Raw genomic sequence first — 19,137 nt, 5'->3', positions numbered from 1 at the left:
ACAGTCATTAAAAAGACAAATTCAAGAACATAGAACTTCACAGGACAGGAAGGAATAAGGCCCCATGACACATGACCGAGTGAACTGACCAATGTGGGGCTGAGTCTGCAGCACAATGCACTCAGATGACACTCAGTGATGTACTTACCTCTATGGAGGAGCATCGGCCTGCGCACTCGGTCGTGTGCATTGCTGTTATTAAAGAAAAACTACTTACTGCATGAGTGAAGCATTGTTACAAAGAGTGTCTCTGACTCTGGAGGACCTGTCCTGTCCTACATTACACAGACAGCCCATTGATATACATGGATACAGTGTAATGCTTACTTTCTCCTTTGGTTGTGCTGCAGGAACACTAAACACATCCTATCTATTTCCTGCTCAGATTACAATTTATCACAAGGGTTTCCTTGCTGTAGGTCCCTGGAGAAAAGTTTGACTGTTTTCTGGGACTCCTCCCCTGATAGAATGCCGTTGGGGGTAACATTAAGTTGAATACTAATGCTCACTGTCGTCCAAAACTTGCCTTGGAGTCATCGGATCTGTCACGAATAAGTCCTCTCTAAATGAAGGCATCAGTGCCCTACTTAAAGGGGTTGTTGTCTGGATGTATGATATTGATTGCTGTGGCCTATTCACTACTTACCATGCACAGCGCCATACATTGTATAGTGGCTGTACTTTGTATTGAAGTGGAAGCTTAATATCCTAGTCCTGGACAACCCCTTTAAATGACACCATTGCAGTAACCTTACTTCTAGGGGGAGGGGCATTGTTTAAAGGCACACACTTGACGCTGATCTGCATACTCCTCTTAGACAGCCTGCTGTAATCATGTGGTTAGCATTGCCTGAACGGTGGCAAGGGTTAACCTACATTATTGCAGCATTCTATGGAATTGTTTTACTTTAGTAGTGTAACACTGCAATACCACAAACAGCCCATAAACACAGGTGGCGCTGTTTTTATTTATTTTTCTTCACCTCCTACAACCAGTTGTTCTTTGGCGCAGTATACATGTCCGGCCGGCCTTCTGGCAGACGCATATCAGGACCTTACTCTTTATGGTGTAAAATTTTGATCAACTAAATGAGGCCACGGAGACTTATCTGCTGAAAGCATTAGAGCGCGGAGCCGGAGGGCGGATAATGTGACAGGCAGATTAGCACTACACTTTCTTCAAGGAATCAGGACAGACACAGATTTTAGACCTCGCTGCCCCATTGGGCGAAGATCCGGCAGGAGCAGAGCGCTCAGCCAGGCGTACAGACACTAAGCAACAGTCCAGACAATGCTCAGCCCTCCTGGCAACAGATGTAACCAGATCCTATTAACACGGAGGGGAGCGCCAACTTACTGACACCCACATGGCACAAGTACAAAACAAAGCGATGGGGAAGACACGCTGCGACAGAAGTGCCCTACTGTACTATCACAGGCTACCCATCAGAAGACTACAGACTGCCATCATAGTCTGCTGACAGATCCTAAGGAAACTCCCCACCCTGGGACCGACTCATTGGCTACAACGTATTATGGAGTCGTTACATAAAAGGAAGGAGTCGCCAATTTTTTAGTTTATTAACCCTTAGGTGACACAGACATTTTTCATTTTAGTGTTTTAGTTTTTTTACTCTCTACATTCCAAAAGCCATAACTTTCTCATTTTTCTGTCTATGTAATCGAATGAGGGCTTGATTTTTGCGTGACAAATTGTACTTCGAAAAGGTACCATTTATTATTTAAGACAATGTACCGGGATGTGGAAAAAAAATTCAGAATGAGGTGGAATTGAGATACAAACGCAGTGCTGCTGTTTTCTTATGGGTTTTGTTTCTATGGCTTCCACTCTGCGGTAAAAATGCTATGTTAGCTTTATTCTGCAGGGCGGTACGATCACTGTGATACCAAATTTATATACTTTTTTTCATGTTTTAATAACTTTACAAAAATTCTAAATTTTGAAGAAAAATAAATTATTTGAATCACCATATTCTGACCCCTGTAACCTTTTTTTTATATTTCAGTGTGCAGAGCTGTGTCAGGAGTCTGTTCTGAAATACGTTTTATTCCATTTTTTTTAGGGAGGTAATTTGGGCAAAAAAACCACCAAATCTACCATTTTGATTCTTTTTCCCTCTATGCCGTTTACAGTATGGGACAAATTTATTTATTTTTTCATATTTTAATAGTTTGGGTGTTTTCAGACTTGGGAATGCCTAATGTGTTTGTTTATTTATTTATATGTTATCTAAGGAAACGGGGTGATTTAAACTTTTAGATATTTTACTTTTTTTTTTTAAGCTCCCCCTAGGGGGCTTCAACATGTCATGTTTAGATCACCTGTGCAATAGACTGAAATACCACTGTCTTGCAGTCTGCGGCAGATTTCCTATGTAACTATTGAAGCCTGCTGCGGGCAGGCTTCAGTAGTTACAATACTACCAACCTACCTTCAGAAGGCTTCAGGCTGCCATGGTAACGAGACACCCCCGAGATCACGTGACGGGGGTAAGGGGGCCAGTCCCATTACATACAAGGAAACAGAAAGTGAAAGTATCCACTCAGATGCTGTGGTCGCATTTGACCACAGCATCTGAGTGGTTAAATACTGCAAGGTCCCTGCTCTGTTTCAGAGCGGCCACCATGTTTTTTCAGTGCACCAGGATGTAACTGTACGTCCTGGTGCGCCTAAGGGTTAAAACCTCCTAGTAAAATCTATTACTTTTTTTTCTGTTTTATTTCCTTTCCTTTGTTTAACAATTCTGGTGACATTCCCTTTAAGCAATGCTCTCATACACCATAATAAAGAAAAAATGACAGGGAAGAGATGGTGCCAAGGTGATGTGAATAAGGCTAGAAGTGTACCACATATATTACATAACATGCTTTATGTACAAGAATTGGGCACAATTCTATCCACATGAACCTTGCCATGTGCTGAAATGCAAGGGGTGGGGGGGGACAAGTGTTTTTGGTACACCGTCATCTGGGTTATTACCGTTTTTGGTGTTTCCTAATCTGTAGCTGACCCGTTCTATGAGAACCCAGCCTAATATTTTTAAAGGGGTAGTCCCATCTTAGACAATTGTGGTATATCAACAGGCTATACAAGTCTTACCTGTGCGATCTGCACCCCTGTCCCACTATGGAGGCCATGGGCCGAGAAGGAGTAGAGAGGTGGCAGTACATGTGGCACTTTGCATCCACTTTCATGGGCATTATGAAAACTGCTAAGCCAGTGTGCACTAAATCTTGACTTATACAGCTTCTATGAGTCTCCATGGCAACAGACTACAAACCTAATCCTGTAGTCAAACTTCTTAGTAGCCTGTTGAATGTATGTTAAAGGGGAGGTCCAGAATATTTTAGTATTGTGGTAGGAGGCTGGGAAAGGTGAAAAAACAAAAAAAACATACACAAAATATCCTGGGCAACCCCTTTAAGCTTGGGAAGAGATAAAGGAAAAAAAGAATTAGGGGGCGTTCACACTACCGTCGGTGTCCGACATGTAGTGTCCGCTCAAAATCTGTCACGGACACTAGGAGCGGACACTAGCTGTGTCCGTGACACCTGTCATTCACTTGAATGGGCATCGGGTGCGTTCTTTTGCACTCCGTGCCCGTCCTTCCCTGTCTGCAAGAGAAGATGTCAGACTTCTCAAGCGGACAGAAAAACCCTGCATGCAGGGTTCTTCTGTCCGCTTGAGAAGTCGGACATCTTCTCTTGCGGACAGGGAAGGACGGGCACGGAGTGCAAAAGAACGCACCCGATGCCCATTCAAGTGAATGACAGGTGTCACGGACACAGCTAGTGTCCGCTCCTAGTGTCCGTGACAGATTTTGAGCGGACACTAGGAGCGGACACTACATGTCGGACACCGACGGTAGTGTGAACGCTCCCTTAGATTGTACAATCTGATTCAGATGATAAAGGGTTTGTTTGCCATCTGTTACCATGGAAACACATAGGTCTGCAAGACCCAAAAACAAGGAATTTTTTTTAATGAAATTCTTTACAAAACCATATTATTTAACTATTTCGATGTCCAGAAGGAAAATATCAAAAAGGTGCTATAGATTTTACTGTAAATGAAATGTACATCTCCACGCAGCCCTGAGGGTTACGACTAGATTCCTGGGTAATCCCACACAGTTTTATTTATAAAGTACAATGTCTAATGTGGCAACCAGGATGGACAATGACAATTTCCCTAATGGAAGATACCATTGTATCCTTGTGTCGCTCAGATTATGTTTCATGGTTGTTTGTCTGCCTGGTAATCTCACATCTGTATTACACAGATATAATTCCTGCACAGCGACAGCGGGGTATGTAATCCGATATACCCATGTTATAGCTGGCGCAATCCATCTGAGTAGCTCAAATACAGCAGCGAAGAAGGTGCCGCTTTCATCATCTTAACCAGGAATGGCAAGATACTGGGGATTAGGTGTAAAAATTAGTGCTTAGCTCCAGCAACTAAAACAAGGGTGTACAGAGTTACAAAAAACCCCATGGCCGTCTTCTAAACACAGCGCCACACCTGTTATGTGTGGTACTGCAGCTCAGCAACATTGACTTTACATAGGATGGAGCTGCACCGCAAGACCAATGTCACCATTGTCCACATTCAGTTGTCAGCATATCGGAGAAGAACTAGCATCACATATGAATCCGTACTGGTGCTAGGAGACAGACTGACCTTGTACAGGAGGGTAATAAAATCCTTGAAGGTTTTCAGCTTCTCTCCTTCTAAAGTCTGGTGCGTGGCAAGCTCCACACGGAGGAGATAATGTAAGGCAGACTCCAGGTCTGCAGTATACAACTTGGACCTGTAGTACAAGAAATAAAAAAATAAAAAAAAACAAACATTATATATGACAACAGATCTTCCCCACCCCCCAGCAAAGATACAGCACCATACTTATCTATGGGCTTTGTCTGGTACTGCAGCTCCGTCCCATTGAAGCTGTAATACCAGGCACAACCTATTAAGGGTGGGTGCTGTTTTGGAATAGAACGCTTAACTTACTTCCGATGACCATAGTGTGGGACAGATCATCAGTATACGATTGGTGAGTGTCAGATGAACAGACCCCACACCAGTCAGCTGATCGGCTGCCTGTGGGCACCAGAAACTACTGCTGTGGATGAGGCCAGAAGAGAATTTAAGTAGTAGGTACAGAGTTGCAGCTCCGTCTACTGTATAGTGTTGGTGTCGGGTACTGCAGCTTTGTGACTACTACATGAATAGAAGCAGAACTGTCCACTGCAGTATTTTTCAGTGCCTGGAGGCAGCCGGATCATCTGATCAGTGAGGGGTCCAGGTCGTCAGACATCCACCAATCACATTAGAGATGATCTGTCCTGTCATCAGTATAATAATGCATTTTAGTTATATAACGCCAACATATTCCGCAGCACTGTACAATTTGACAATACAGACAGTATAAAAACCACTAATGGGGCTGGGAAATCCCTTTAATTCTCAACGTATTCTGATGTAGTGACTTCAACTGGTAAAAGTCATAATTAGACTGTCCATACTCGGGGGTCTCCTTACTCGTCATAGTCTTTCCAGGCCACTTCCTTCTCTTTGTCTTCTGCAGGGAGTTTCTCGGGGAGTGCGGAATGAGCTCCGGCTTTCTTCCTCACACCAGGCAAAGACTTTAGATGAGAGGAGAAGACGGAGCGCAGCGGCTTCACTCTGTACAGGGGCGAGAAAAACCACGCAATGAATTATGGAGACATCGGACTTCAGTTACAGGTCTAGACTCTGTACACATTAGGCAAAGCTGTGGATTCTGTAAGGAATATGCTACAAGGGAATGTATATGGAGGGGTCTCCCAAATGTCCCCCTGAGGGGGAGGAAAGATTGGACAAACTGAACATGCACAATTCTTTGCTTTCAGATAAACCGCAACCAGAGACCTACTCCCCTCTCCCCTAATAACACATGTATGCCTAACTGAGGGGGAGAACAGGAGGAATAGCTGTCATTCAGCCAAAACGTCCTAGATCTGTGAACGGGAGCCATTTCTATAAAAAAAAATCACAATGGCGGCTGTGTCAAATATGCCAGTAAATATCAGAGTTATTTGCTGTGTGTAAAAAGTACTTTACTGCTAAGTCTAAATGTACCCAAAGAACAGCACTGATCAGCCACAAAAATATTTTATTAAAGGAGTCATCCAGTTTCTACTATTGATGGCATATTCTTAGGATAGGTCTGCCAGAGTCCAAGACCCAAGACCCCTGCAGACCGGCTGCTCCGAGACAGTGTATGGCTTCCGGTAAAGGATTTGTAGTGGCGAGTTTTATCTTTATCTTCATGTAGAACTCTTTATTATTTATGGTTTATTACCCTAAAACTGGAAAACCCCATTAATGATGATTTACAGTTTTATAGAAAATAAAAAACAAAACAAGAATACTAATACTAAATATTATAGTAAAAGCTCTTATAATGTATATACATAGGTATCTGCTGGACCCCATCCAGAGGAGGCGCACAGACTAAACAGAGATGTCACATCTGCCCTGCACCCCCCTGTATAAATATTCATTGGTTTCTTCAGTAAGTAAGACACCCACACAGACGACAAAGGGTAAAATATGTATATGGCCTATCAAACTGATGAATGGTTCAGGGTCACCAGGGAGCACTGATAGTCATAGGGGGAGCCCAGGGGGGCTCAGACACCATTTACAAATTCCAGCTGCTATTTATCATGCCATAGGTGGCAGGTCTGATCTGTAGTGGCCACCAGGGTATAAGGCCTAGCAACTAATGTAGCAATGGGGAGGAATGGAGGGCTCAAGACCCTCTTTCTAGCCATCAGTAAGGGGCTACCACCACAAGATTCTCTAAAGGGTTATGCTGAAAACAACATTTATGCTTTATCCATAAGATAGAGGACAAATAGCTGTGACCCCCACTAATCCTGAGAACAGAGGTGTAAAGTCAGCCTGAAAGTAGCCGAATATGTCCGGGGCTCCTACTGAAGAGAATGGGCACGCCTACTCCTGTTCTCAGGATTGGTGACACCCCCAGTGGTCAGCTATTTATCCTGTATGCTGTAGATACAGGATATTCTTTGGGAAATTAACCCCATTACTGATGTGACTGCAGAGAACCCCAACACTCTTTGTTCAGGAAGCGAAGATTTGGGAAGCTTTTGGATAGTTTCCAGTTTTTTGTTTTTTTTTTAAGTTGTCTTTGCAAGGATATGAGCAAACAGCTCCCGAAGCCTTATCCTGGAAAGAATTGGGGGTGGGGTGGATATACTTAAGTGGTTGTGCCATCTATGCACAACACTTTCCCCTGCACACAGCATGAGAATGGGGGATTTTAGTCAGACAGACCGGCCCCATTCATTTCAATTGGAGTGCCGGAGATAGCTGAAGTACAGAGCCTAGCCATCTCTGGCACTGCCACTAAAGTGAATGGAGCGGAGTGTCCGCTGTGCCCACCTTGAAATTCAGAACTGGGGCAAAAATAATCCCTGGTTTTCTTGACAGGTGGGGGCCTATGTGGTCAGACTCCCACCAGTGTAGTGTAAGTTATCCTCCATCCATATCTTGCCCAGAGGACCCCTGCCCACATTGCGTGTAGCTCATGACAGGGGAAGTTGGGGGACTAGTAGTCTTAGCTAATGGCTGACTACAGTTGTAACTCCTTTCCCTCAACTACAACACGAAGAGCTGCTCAGGGAGATAAACTGCAGTTCTAAATGTGAGACCCATGAACTTATACAATGTCTGTCCATAGACCTTTTAAAGCACAGGGCTGGCATACACCAGCGAGTCTAAAGGAAAAGTAATTACAGGGGGGAAATGAGAGGTGATGGAGGAGCCATTTTGGAGAAGGCCCGATCACTAAGTGCAGGGTTACTGTCACGTAACACTAAACGGTGCAGGGAGAGCGCGCGCTGGGGCCTCTATTTAAAGGAAGGACGGCTCCGTGTATCTCTTACAGACACTTAGATACTTACATGTTAATTAATCCATGGGAAGCGTTCGGGTAGATCAGGTAACAGGATGGGACTGACACAACACCCAGCTTCTCCATCATGGCCTTGTCTGAATTCAGAGCCCTCCGCACCACAATGTTCTCAAACGACATCAAGTCCAAGATCACCTACAGCAGGAGAGTGCGGAGTTAAGGGATTATCAACACGGCCCAAGGCAGAGAGCTTCAAGATATCAGTCATCACCCAGTTAGCGTGTATTCCCACCCAGCCGGTTTCTGGCAGAAATTTCTGTGATGGCCCCATTTGTCGTAATGGGATTTGCTTGCTTCGGAAACATCCTATTTCGAATTTTCCACCCATGTCTTCACCCTTAGAGGGCGCACATGGCCCAACTGGTCAGTATTCAGATTACATTGACCACTGCACGTAACTAAGGCAATGAAGGGCTATAAAGACTGTTTTTGAATTTCCTCAGTGCCTGTAATATAACATTTGAACAACTTTGCAAGTAGTCTTGATTAGAAAAAACCCCCAAAAAACAAAAACTTAATGTCCAGTGTATCCAGCTCCTATGCAGTCCTGTGTGTTGCCATAGTTACAGACTACTACTCAGATCCTGAAGTCATACTTCATGCCATTTGCCCATGGCTCATGAAAGGGACTGCAGGATCTGACTATAGGAGATCTGGTTTATGTCTGTCACTATGGAGACACAAAGGACTGTAAAGTGGTAGGAAAAGGTTAATTGAGGTTCATTGCAAAGTTGCCTTTTTTAATTTTAGATGGACTTCACCATTCACCATAATACCGGGTCATGTATAAGGCTAACGACCACTCACCATTATACCGAGTCATCTACATGACTATAGACCACCCACCATTAGAACTGAGTCATGTATACGGCTATACACCACTCACTATGATACTGGGTCATGTATACGGCTATACACCACTCACCATTATACTGGGTCATGCATACGGCTATACACCACTCACCATTATACTGGGTCATGCATACGGCTATACACCACTCACCATTATACTGGGTCATGCATACGGCTATACACCACTCACCATTATACTGGGTCATGCATACGGCTATACACCACTCACCATTATACTGGGTCATGTATACGGCTATACACCACTCACTATGATACTGGGTCATGCATACGGCTATACACCACTCACTATGATACTGGGTCATGCATACGGCTATACACCACTCACCATTATACTGGGTCATGCATACGGCTATACACCACTCACCATTATACTGGGTCATGTATACGGCTATACACCACTCACCATTATACTGGGTCATGTATACGGCTATACACCACTCACCATTATACTGGGTCATGCATACGGCTATACACCACTCACCATTATACTGGGTCATGTATACGGCTATACACCACTCACCATTATACTGGGTCATGCATATGGCTATACACCACTCACCATTATACTGGGTCATGTATACGGCTATACACCACTCACTATGATACTGGGTCATGCATACGGCTATACACCACTCACCATTATACTGGGTCATGCATACGGCTATACACCACTCACCATTATACTGGGTCATGCATACGGCTATACACCACTCACCATTATACTGGGTCATGTATACGGCTATACACCACTCAGCATTATACTGGGTCATGCATACGGCTATAAACCACTCACCATTATACTGGGTCATGCATACGGCTATACACCACTCACCATTATACTGGGTCATGTATACGGCTATACACCACTCACTATGATACTGGGTCATGTATACGGCTATACACCACTCACCATTATACTGGGTCATGCATACGGCTATACACCACTCACCATTATACTGGGTCATGCATACGGCTATACACCACTCACCATTATACTGGGTCATGCATACGGCTATACACCACTCACCATTATACTGGGTCATGCATACGGCTATACACCACTCACTATTATACTGGGTCATGCATACGGCTATACACCACTCACCATTATACTGGGTCATGCATACGGCTATACACCACTCACCATTATACTGGGTCATGCATACGGCTATACACCACTCACCATTATACTGGGTCATGTATACGGCTATACACCACTCACCATTATACTGGGTCATGCATACGGCTATACACCACTCACCATTATACTGGGTCATGTATACGGCTATACACCACTCACTATGATACTGGGTCATGCATACGGCTATACACCACTCACCATTATACTGGGTCATGCATACGGCTATACACCACTCACCATTATACTGGGTCATGCATACGGCTATACACCACTCACTATTATACTGGGTCATGCATACGGCTATACACCACTCACTATTATACTGGGTCATGCATACGGCTATACACCACTCACCATTATACTGGGTCATGCATACGGCTATACACCACTCACCATTATACTGGGTCATGTATACGGCTATACACCACTCACTATGATACTGGGTCATGCATACGGCTATACACCACTCACCATTATACTGGGTCATGCATACGGCTATACACCACTCACCATTATACTGGGTCATGCATACGGCTATACACCACTCACCATTATACTGGGTCATGAACACAGCTATAGACCACCCACCATTACACTAGTGGACATTAATCTACGTTCAGACAGGTAACCCACCTCACGTCCAATGTACGAGGCCTCGCTTTCAAAGATGATGGCGGTGTAATGGGTCTCCTTCTGTTTAAGGAGAGAAGTGATGTCACCAGAGCTGAAGAACAAAAAAAAAGCATCAAAAATACAAAGCTAGCAAAATAATGAGGAGAGGTCACAGATCAGAGACTACAGGTCAGTAGTGGGTACTGCAATTCAGTCCTATATACTAATATCAGGTGCAACCACTACAAATACAGGGCTCTGCCTGGTAAATAAAGAATGGGGCGCTGCGGCCCTGCACATAACTCTCTTATGCTACAAGGTCGGACACCCCCTATCAGACACTTATAGGGGTTGTACACAATCTCAAAAAAATGGCTCCTTTTTTTTTGTTTGCCCCCTTTAATGTCTTGGCAAACAGGTGACACAAAGTACAACACTGTGGGGACAGACCCTGCACTGAGGTGACTACCAGGGCCCACTACACAGATAAAATATACCGTATACTTCAGATCAGGTGGTGAGACTACAACTCCCAGCATTTCCGGTGTTGCAGCAAGTGCAGTAAAGCAATCCAGCACAGCAGCTCACCTGATTGGCTGCAGGACTGGGCATGCCTGGGGTCTGTGCTCAGCGGGGAGGCTCTGCAGGTAATCGATGATGACATGTCGGACGCTCTGCACCTCTCTATCGGCTTCCGCTAGAACATACAAGATGGACGCACGTCTATAGATCATTACAGGACACAATCAAAAATACGTCCCCATCCATATATATCAATACTGAACACTTGGCCCATAGACCCCTGCGATGTTATAGGGTCACTGACCATTATACAGCAATATTCCTCTCCACCCTCTCCTGTCAGGAAGATGCTAATAATCTGGGTGACAACCCCATTACACATCCCACTAGGGGTGGCAGCTTTCCCAACACACACACAATGTCAGATCTTCCCATTATCCCATATTACAAGAGCAGGAGGCATGACTGTAGAAAAGTCAGGAGCCTGGGAAAGCTGGGTGATTGAAAGAAAGCATTTGACCATCTCTCCGCACACAGAACTAGCCGCACCCAAACATATATGGTTGAAGACTTACCTTTGTAGTTCTCTCCTTGAGTGAAGTCTCTCACAGACGCACCAAAGAACTACAAGAGAAAATACTGGGATGAGAGATGCAGCTCCCCCTACAGGAGAAGAGGCAACAAATACAGGGACAAAAATCTTCATGTCCTGGGTCACCAAAGTCTCCACCAGCCTATATAACTAACACACTAACACTAACACACACACTAACACACACACACACACACACACACACACACACACACACACACACACCTTGAATGGACATTGTGTAATGCTTCATCTCCCCTGCTGTGGCGCTGCAGGAAAATGAAACACCCACTACAAGGGTCCCAGCAGCAGGACAACCTAGAATTGATTTGTCATCACAGGCCCCTCTAAAGCAGACACTCCCTCATACTCCAGCTGTTGTGAAACTACAACTCCCAGCATGCACCATTCACTTAATGCTGGGCATTGTAGTTTCTCAACAGCTGGGGCTCTGAAGGGTGCTGCCCCTGCTAGAAGTCCTTCTTCCAGGTGGTGGCTAAAATCTTGTAGAGAAAAACGTGAGCTTAAAGGGGATGTATCACAAGTTAAAGGTGTTTTCCATACAAAACTATTGATGACCTATCCTAAAGATAGCTCACTCACATCAGATCAGTAGAGGGCCTGGAACTCAGAAACCCCACCAAGCAGATGATGCACAGTGAATGGAGAAGGAAATAGACAGCGCTGTTCTCTATGTAGTGGCAGAACAGAGTCACTGCAGCTTAGGTCCCATTCAACTAAATGGGAGCTGATCAGCAGTACCTGATCTGGCCATTACACAGAGAACAGCGCTGTCTGCTTCTTGCTCCTTGTTTTGTATATCAGAGACCAGACCTTCTTTAATCCTTAAATATTAAACAGCGCCTCTCATGTCCATAGGCCAAGTCTGGTATTGCAGCTCCACTGCATTCCAGGAAAATGAGCTGCACTACCAAACTTAGCCTCTGAAGAAGAGTAGCGATGTTCAGAAACTATTTCCTATGTAAACTGTCATGTGGACAGTATTCACACAGGCACAACAGGCAAATGAGATCCTACCCGAAATGTTGGATAGAACTGGACGCCGTAGTCTTTGCAGATGGCGGTGTTGTCCTCGTCGGCGCAGTTGAGCACTCCGATCCTGATTGCGGGATTCCAGTCTATAGGAAGGAAGATGAAGAGGGGCATTAAACAGGCTGGGGGTAGATCAGGTTACCAGGTATAATACCCCGCACCTCTCCCATATGTTCTAGGCTGGCAATGCCGGATCAAGTGGTCACAATCTATAGAGAGATCTGTGTACGGGCTCCGGTTACATCAATGTGTAGGAGGACAGATCATTCTAGACTTATCTATGTAGGAGTGGACTGAGCTGAGAATCTACCGGGTGTCCATATGTTCACGGGTTACACAACTACACCTAGTGCAGTGGTCTCTGGTTATAGAAAAACAACAACTCCCAGCATGCCCTGACAGAGGACATGGCACTGAACAATCTTTGTGGTCACGGAAGTCAGCACTGTTTTAACCAGTGAAGTGCTGGACTCTTTCTAACTTGTCCCTACATCGTATTGCCCCTCGGTCTCCTACTGTGTTGGGTCAGATGAGTGAAACAAGAGACCACCGATGGATGAACATTATAGCCAAGGGGTCCCTCAAGATCATTTGTGCTCCGTCAGACGATACAGATGTGAACGGACCCTCTGCTGGACAAGTTTAACCCCCTGTTTGCTGTCAGTGAATGGACACATTCACAGTTATACATCTAGTGTGAAAATGGTGAACACTAGTACAACATACATGACAAGGAATCAGAACACAACAAGGAGGGGTCTCGTGGCTGTGATCAGATGTGAAGAAATCTGAGCCCCCCCCACCCCAATCTTTCTGTTCTGTTCCATCTCCCCGGGAGCTGGCACACCTATGGGGGACGACGTGTGGCAACAGCTGACAGGAGATGTCAGTTGCGATAGACAGATGAGGGATCTGGAGGGATCGGAGGACAGATGGAGCCTATTGAGTCCCAGACAAAAGATCCAACCGACTCTTCTACAGGGCACAAAGTGACGCTTTACTGAAGGAACAAAAAGTTTGGCTTGAGGGTGGGGGGGACATGGAGCCCTTTCACTTCTCGCCCTCCATGCCCCTCCTCTCCTAACTGCAGCCCAGGTCCTTAAATGTTTATGCTGCCTGACAATGCGGCCGCCTCGGGTTACATGCCTGGGTCAGAGTGCAGCAGATGGGATGTGGGCTCTGCTGGCTGGGAAGGAAGAAGCACAAGCCTTAATGCACAGAAGTCAATGACACCTGAGCAGGAATACCATAAAATGTCTGGAGAGAGACGGTGGCGCCATTGACATTTATACATTTCTGGCTGCTATAGGTAACAATTACCAAAGACTGTGGGAGTCTCCGCAGTTACAGCAGCGGTCGGCTCACCTATGGCAGTGCTGTCCAGCTGGCACCTGCACGGGTATCTAGCATCCTGAGAGCAGTTTGGAGGGCAGAGGAGATGTTATCTATTAGGGATGCCGCTGATCATCATATCCCTGTAGTTATATACAGAGTAGCCTGCAGAATAAAAGGGGAGATCCAGCCTCAACAGACCCCAATGCTGAGCTGCAGGCACCACTGGCAATCACCAGGGAGCGCTGAGAGATGATGCTGGCATGTCCATATTTCCCTAGGATATGTGCCCATTGTAATACATTTATAGGGGCTGTATCATTGGGAAAAGTAATTTTTAGCTAAGCACATACTTGCATAGCCTTTAGAAAGTCTATTCCACACCTACCTCTCGTATGTAAATTGCCTCAGAAGTTTTTGAAGAAGTCCGTTTTTATTCATATGCTAATTAGCCTTCTCCATGCACTGGAAGTGTCTGTGTGCACTGTCTGCTGTATGTGTATGAGAGCAGAGAGGCTGCTGTGCTGAGGACTCATCTCCCTGCTCTCATACACATAGAGAATAGCAGAGAGGGTGCACACAGACACTTCCAGGGTGCATGGAGAAGGTTAATTAGCATGTGAATAAAAACGGATTTATTAAAAAAATACTGAGGCAATTTACATACAAAAGGTAAGTGTGGAATAGACTTTCTAAAGGCTATGCAAGTATGTGCTTAGCTAGAAACGATTTTTGCCAATGATAGAGCCCCTTTAAAGAATATGCAGAAGCCCCCCACTCTGACTAATGGAGTTGCCCCAGTTGTCTGGTCTCTGGTGGGTGAATTGCTGAGATCGCCACTGATTATGAGAAAGGGGACTTATGTCTGGGTAAAATGGAGTGACAGGCGCACATACAGACTGCTGCTAGGTGGGACTAACGAAGATGGCTTCCGCACCCCCAGAAATCATTGTGATTGCAGAACAATCCCTTTAAATAAATAAGGGCATCCCTTTTAGGTATGTATGGTCACTTTGCACTATAATGAATACCAGTTGGTGCTCATACAGACTATGGATTGCACCTATGATTTTATATGGATGGGGTGGCGTGGATAAATACGTGCTGCTTGGTAGCAGATCATAATACAGACATATGGGAGTCTGTGTAAGGTACATGGACCCTAGGGGACTGTTCACACCACCACAATTATGAAAGGTGCCTTACATACTACAATGCATCAGATTAATGCCATCACATGATAGATTTCAGCAAATCAACTTATTAACAAAACTGCCAAAACAGCTGGAAAAAATCTACAATAACCAATACCACCACGCTTTCTTATAAAAACAGAGGGTCTCCAAGTGAATCAATGTCCATGACAGATTGTAAAATCTGTCCATCAAATTAGATTTTTCCATAGGGATTGCCCCTCCCTTTCCTGCTGCGTGAGAAGACATCAATTGAAAATCCCTTTAAATAATATAATCTTGTCTTCCTGTAGTCACCACAAGAGGGTGCTCACCACAAAGGGATTTTTACAGCTCCTATACAACTCCATAGTAAATCCATATGCAGTGAGAACCCCCTAGTGGAGTAACTGAGTACTAGCAGTGCCCCCTCAGTCTGCCCAAGTTTCCACACAGTAAATTAAATCTGCAGCAAAGTAAGATCTAGATCACAATAAACATTATCACTTTGAGCTGTGGTATCCATGACATGAGCGTAGAACAATCAGCCCGGCAGGGCGTAGCAGGGGGAGTGAGCGGGTGGCTTATCGCACACCACTAATTCGGTAATGACAGGTTGTGTTAATGAGGGATTGGAAAAAGAGCAACCTGCAAGCTGGAGAAGGGAAAGCAAATGTGAGAGGCACGAGGCCGCGCAACAGGTGAGATCAACATGATAGGGCGCCTGCACCTGTACATAACACCACGGGCGCCAGGTGACAAGGACACTGTTACATCTTCTGATATGTCATAGGTACACGGTGACGTCCGCAATCTGGGGCCCTAATACTGCGGAATCATATCAAACCCCTTTGGCATGACACAGATATTGCTGTGATTGGACATCTAACATGGTGGCAGATGCTCAATTCCTTCCCCTTGCTTTGCAGAATTCAGAGAAGGGTTACTAGTTCTCCCAATACGCGGTGGTCTCAAGGGTGGACCCCCACCAGTCACACAGTTATAGTATTTCTGGACCAATGTACTGACAGATATCAGACCCTCAGCCATCAAACACTGAACGGCCATCCTAAAGAAAAAAAAAAGGGCCGTGAATGTTACAGTCCCAGAAGACCCCGTCACATCCAAGGCAGCGACTTAGAATGACGGCTCAGGCTGTAAGTGATAGAAATCTCTGCGCATGGCCAAAGAAGTTTATAGTGGTGGTCCCCGATTACATACCGCACCAAATCAATCTTCTCTCCATAGCAGAAGGTCATTGTAGCCTTACTACTGCAATAGCGCCCCCTATCACAGTCAGGAACCAACATCTCCTCCAAAGATAAAGACTTTGGAAAAAGTTTAAAGGAAGAATCAACTAAACATGGCCGTGTATAGAGAGTGACAATGTCCTGCCGGCGGTATATATCCTGGTTATACAGGTTCCTCAGCCCTGACATAGTATAAACACACGTGGCACAAGATAACATGGCTGTATACACAGAGCGATACCAGACACAACTCTCCATAGCAACCTGACTACAGGCCAGTGATCTGGGCAGTGTGAAGACGTGGCACATCCTGAGGTCACTAAGAGAAGTCATGATGGCAAAGAGTTCCCAATGGTAGGAAGCCATGAATAAAGATATCCCCTCCTCCTCCTCCAGTGGGCGCTACATCCGCCCCCTGCTGTGGATGCTACATCCCTCCTCCTCCTCCACCAGTTGATGCTACATCCCCCAACTCCTCCTGTGGACAATATATCTTCCTGTGGACGCTACGCCCAACCCCCCTCCTCTAATGGAAACTACGTGCTTCCCCCACACCCTCCACCAGTGGGCACTACGCGTTTGCCTCCCCCCCCACTCTTCCAGTGGACACTACGTGCTCCCCCCTACTCCTTCAGTGAATACTAGGCCTCCGACTACTCTAGTGGACACTATGCCACCCCCACTCCTCCTCCATTGGACACTATGCGTCCCCCACTCTTCTGCCAGTGGATACTACACGCTCCCCCTACTCCTCCACCAGGGGACACTACGCGCTCCCCCCCACTCCTCCTCCAGTGGACACTACGCGCAGCCCCCCACTCCTCCTCCAGTGGACACTACGTGCTCTCCCCCACTCCTCCTCCAGTGGAAATTACGCGCTCCCCCTACTCCTCCAGTGGACACTACGTGTCCCTCCCCCACTCTTCCACCAGTGGATACTACATGATCCCCCCCTACTCCTCCAATGACCACTACGCGCTGCCCCCACTCCTCCTCCAGTGGACATTACGCGCTCCCCCCCCACTCCTCCTCCAGTGGACATTACGCGCTCCCCCTACTCCTCCAGTGCACACTACGCGTCCCTCCCCCACTCTTCCACCAGTGGACACTACACGCTCCCCACTACTCCTCCAGTGACCACTACGCGTCCCTCCCCCACTCCTCCTCCAGTGGACATTATGTGCTCCCCCCCACTCCTCCTCCAGTGGACACTACGCGCTGCCCCCCACTCCTCCTCCAGTGGACATTACGCGCTCCCCCCCACTCCTCCTCCAGTGGACATTACGCGCTGCCCCCCACTCCTCCTCCAGTGGACACTGCGCGCTCCCCCGCACTCCTCCTCCAGTGGACACTACGCGCTCCCCCCCACTCTTCCTCCAGTGGACATTACGCGCTCCCCCCACTCCTCCTCCAGTGGACACTACACGCTGCCCCCACTCCTCCTCCAGTGGACACTACGCGCTCCCCCCCACTCCTCCTCCAGTGGACATAACGCGCTCCCCCCCACTCCTCCTCCAGTGGACATTACGCGCTCCCCCCACTCTTCCTCCAGTGCACACTACGCGTCCCTCCCCCACTCTTCCACCAGTGGACACTACACGCTCCCCCCTACTCCTCCAGTGCACACTACGCGTCCCTCCCCCACTCTTCCACCAGTGGACACTACACGCTCCCCCCTACTCCTCCAGTGACCACTACGCGTCCCTCCCCCACTCTTCCTCCAGTGGACATTACGCGCTCCCCCCCACTCCTCCTCCAGTGGACACCACGCGCTGCCCGCCACTCCTCCTCCAGTGGACACTACGCGTTCCTCCCCCACCCGTGGACACTACATGCTCCCCCTACTCCTCTAGTGGACACTACGCGTCCCTCCCCCACTCTTCCACCAGTGGACACTACATGCTCCCCCCTACTCCTCCAGTGGACACTACTGCCCCTTCCCCCTCCTTGCAGTATCATCTCCCTTCTCCTACAGCTCTCACCCTGCACATCAGAGGCCAGGTCCCGCCACGTGGGGGCGTAGTTGATGCAGTGTCCGCACCAGGAGGAATAGAACTCCAGCAGCCAGGCAGATGATGAGTTATACAGGGCGCCAGGCACCGACTTCCGCTCCAGTATGGAGATCCCGGCATCCTGCGGCCCATACAGCATCTTGTCTGCTGCCACCAGCACCAGCAGCTCGGCCAGGAGCACCTGCAGCGCCGCCCGCACACCCGGTACCCTGGAACAGCCGGCCATAGCTACTGTGAAGCCAACCTCTCACCCCGTGACGTCATCACAACTACGGAGGGGGCGGGGAGTAGAGCCTGGAGGTGGAGTAAACTAGTGAACAGACACGCCCCCTCACGTCCGCTTGTAGATTAGGGGCAGGGACTCGTCCATCATGAGGCCACGCCCTGCTCATGCCAGTCTGCTCTCACTTCTGTGTATTGTCAGCAAGCTGATGAGTAAAGGAAGACTGCCCATATACAGCCAGTGCCATCCATGATGGGGCAGAAGTCTGTGCAGCCAGAAGGCAGGAGGGGGCGCTCACCCTCACAGAGCTTGCAGATATAGAGCTCTGTATATAAGCGATATACTC

At 47.0% G+C, this 19,137-nt stretch overlaps 1 protein-coding gene across 1 annotated transcript in view; it reads right to left on the bottom strand.

The window, feature by feature from the left end:
• The window catches only part of QSOX2 (quiescin sulfhydryl oxidase 2), a 29,562-nt gene extending 10,746 nt beyond the window's left edge, over positions 1-18,816 (bottom strand). The window contains exons 1-8 of the mRNA XM_075259508.1: positions 18,539-18,816; positions 12,788-12,888; positions 11,733-11,781; positions 11,224-11,332; positions 10,657-10,747; positions 7,999-8,144; positions 5,567-5,710; positions 4,706-4,835 (exon numbers count right to left, since the gene is read on the bottom strand). Coding sequence (XP_075115609.1) covers positions 4,706-4,835; positions 5,567-5,710; positions 7,999-8,144; positions 10,657-10,747; positions 11,224-11,332; positions 11,733-11,781; positions 12,788-12,888; positions 18,539-18,794 — 1,026 coding nt within the window. The 5' untranslated portion in view covers positions 18,795-18,816. The remainder of the gene's footprint in view (positions 1-4,705; positions 4,836-5,566; positions 5,711-7,998; positions 8,145-10,656; positions 10,748-11,223; positions 11,333-11,732; positions 11,782-12,787; positions 12,889-18,538) is intronic.
• Positions 18,817-19,137: the final 321 nt, after the last annotated feature.

Source organism: Leptodactylus fuscus, chromosome 11 (genome assembly GCF_031893055.1).
Source record: "Leptodactylus fuscus isolate aLepFus1 chromosome 11, aLepFus1.hap2, whole genome shotgun sequence".
NCBI classification, from domain to species: domain Eukaryota; kingdom Metazoa; phylum Chordata; class Amphibia; order Anura; family Leptodactylidae; genus Leptodactylus; species Leptodactylus fuscus.
The sequence above is the reverse complement of the archived record's forward strand: the minus strand, read 5'-3'. Positions and strand labels throughout refer to the sequence as shown.